General features: G+C 38.2%; 1 protein-coding gene across 1 annotated transcript in view; it reads right to left on the minus strand.

Moving 5' to 3' along the window:
* Nucleotides 1-2,653: 2,653 nt before the first annotated feature.
* The window catches only part of LOC109197462 (deleted in malignant brain tumors 1 protein-like), a gene marked incomplete at its 5' end in the record, with an annotated part of 13,675 nt that continues 13,309 nt past the window's right edge, over nucleotides 2,654-3,019 (minus strand). Inside the window, one exon of the mRNA XM_025906046.1 lies at nucleotides 2,654-3,019. This exon is cut by the window's right edge and continues 129 nt beyond it. Coding sequence (XP_025761831.1) covers nucleotides 2,840-3,019 — 180 coding nt within the window.

Raw genomic sequence — 3,019 nt, forward strand, 5'->3', positions numbered from 1 at the left:
TAAAACACCAATATACGTCGTCCTTCACCCAGGCTCTGCAGTCAGTCATTAGCCACTCATTAGTAAACAGGAAATGTCACTCGAAATAAGTCACAGGCATCTCATTTACATAGACACAGACACACTCTCAAAATAACCAGCCTGCTGCAGTGCCTGTGGCAGACAGAGCCTATATACAAACATAGAAATTATAACACAGAGACGTCTGATAAATTAAATAATATTTACAAGGCCTTAAATTGCACAACCTACATAATTTAGACAAAATTTGAATTAACCCTCCAAGGGACAAACTCCAAGTTTTTGATAATCAATAACAGTCTCAGTTCCAAACTGTATCTGCTCTAATCCCTAAATATCCTAAGTAAATTTAAAAGCGTCCAACGCCCAAGCTCCAAGCTTTACTACCCAAAAAAAGTGCAAACACCGTTCCAAACGGTCAACTGATCCAATCAGTAGCTATTTTGGACCGTCCCCAGTTGTCCACGATTGCCAATCGAACTATCCCGTCCAACGGAAAATCCTGAGCGTCCTCAGGAAATTGGGAGCGTCACCTCCGAACAATGCACTTTCTTAGAACTTCCCACAGTTCCGTTCTACAGAAATTTACTTGTATTTTAAAGACATCCTATGAAACCACAAAACCGACTGTATTGATGTCCAAGCCCAGCTTTATATTCAATTATAACTGTATGACCATATACAGATTTCCAAATTACCTAATCCTAAATTCAGTAGTCCAACTACTTTAAATTCTCTTTCCTTAGCAGTCCAACTGCATTTCCTTTAATCAGTACTGTCACTTAACCTTACATTATCATTACTTCAACTTCAATTCTCATGAGATTTTCACCAAAATCAAAACAGACCTTTACCAGTAATTTTCAGTGAGTAGACTTTCAATTTTGTCAGAACCAATTCAGCACTGTTTGGAAATAATTCAACAGGTAGTGCCTTACCTTTGAATAAGCCGGCTTATGTCCACTCACTTCGACCACTGACTCGTGTCTGCCTGTTTGAGCACCTTGGACCCTCTCAGTCTCAACCTCCAACTCTCTCTACTCAACCTCGGCCAATGCACCAAATGTTACGAGTTCGAAATTGAGGATGAGAGTAAAACAATGATAGTCCAGAAGAGGTCGTTCAAACAATTGATTTTAATGCACGCAGCGTGGAGAGGTGTAAACTGCCAAACAGTTGTACATCTCTACCCAAAATACACTCTAGATTGCTTTTATAACATCAGGGTATTGTAACGCCCCTTCTTGCGTTTACAAGCACATAATTTGCATGTACAGAACATTCATGTATTTTAAGAATTAAATGCAACATAGAGGTTCCTCCTTGTGGCATACTCTTCCGAATATGGTGATGACCTAAGGCCTTTGAGGTCACCCTGGACTGGACATCCTTCCGTCACCTGTAACTAGGCAAACTCAAATACCACAAGAAGCTGAATACATTCAGGCCTTTGCTCAGCTACTATTTTACTGTAACAATATACTCAGCATATGAGTTATGATACATATATATTTAACTCAATCATTTTAAAGTAGTCCTATAATAAACATGTTAATATTTGATTATGATAACCCCTATAATATAAATTATAACATAATGCCAGCAGCTTCAATAAACGCTTTGATGAAATGATAATTAATGCAATGATAAGATGATGGTTATGTAAAATAATCCCTGTAATTCCACAACTCCCAGCACATTCACTCTCTGTGGTTCAGTTGCACTGTCTCCTCGCGGAGTGTCTTACAGAGTTACCCCGTACATATGGAATATGTAACGGTGTGGAGAGATAGTCTCGATATGCTAGCGAACGTACGGTTACTGTGTAACCTTGGTTCTCTTAGTGAGAGACTATCTTTCCACTGTCAGGCCGCTCGGAGACGCGTTCCGATCAAACTATCACCAGTGTCACATCTGCACAGTTGTTTTATACGTGAGCTGTGTGGCGTGGCAGGGCGAGCCAGAGTGTCTTAAAGAGGTATCCACACGCCACGACCAAGGGGCATCGTACCCCGTACATATGGAATATGTAACGTGTGGAGAGATAGTCTCTCACTAAGAGAACCAAGGTTACACAGTAACCGTACGATTCAGAGCTATAGCCATAGTAAATCTGGGCATCCAAAGTACTTTGAAGAACACCTACCTGTGTGATTTATGAAAAAAAGAATCTTTAGTGAGTGCAGTACTCCCAACAGTCTACTCTCTCCTGGACATATAAATGCCATTTTGCAACACATTTATCCTGTGAAAATGTTTCAGACTTGTTCTGGTGCCAAAAAAAGGACAATTCTGTTTCATGTATTTATTTATTGATTAAGCATATCTCCATCCCGAAGGCCCATCAAAACATGACATGTAAAGATTTCAAACAAGCATCATATTTAACCCAAAACAGAAAAAATATGTGTAATAACATTTAATCATTTCATTACATACTGAAAAAAAACAAAGTTATTAATGCCTCCACAATTTTTTGTTTGCCCAAATGTAAACATAACTACACACTCAAAGCTTCCAAAAGGATTAATAATGAATTAACTCAGTAAATAAAAGTTGAAAGAAACAATAGCAAAAAATATTCTGTCCTACAGTCTAATCTACTTACAGCTGTTTTTATATTTACTGTTAGGCTAGGGCATATATCTACATCAATCTATGTGTGTGTTATGTTATGTCAGGAAAAATCTTATTTATTTAGTAAAGTAACCACAAACCCAAAGTGTCAATTAAAAGTAAATCATTTTAACAAACAAGCACTTGAGTAAAGTACAAGTATTTCAAATTATTACTTCAGTACAGGAAATTCAGTTATAATTCACTTCAAACAAACATGGAGCAACACAATAAGTGAGGTGAAGGGAATGAAGGGGATGAGATTTTCACCACTGCTATCTGGTGATTTTGGACAGTTGAAGTGTAAGTTGCTGTCAGTTCTTGGAGAGGTGACAGTAACAAAGCCTGGCTTCATGCCAGTGACGGTGTATCTGATCCACTT

This window comes from Oreochromis niloticus, linkage group LG3, assembly GCF_001858045.2.
Source record: "Oreochromis niloticus isolate F11D_XX linkage group LG3, O_niloticus_UMD_NMBU, whole genome shotgun sequence".
NCBI lineage: Eukaryota > Metazoa > Chordata > Actinopteri > Cichliformes > Cichlidae > Oreochromis > Oreochromis niloticus.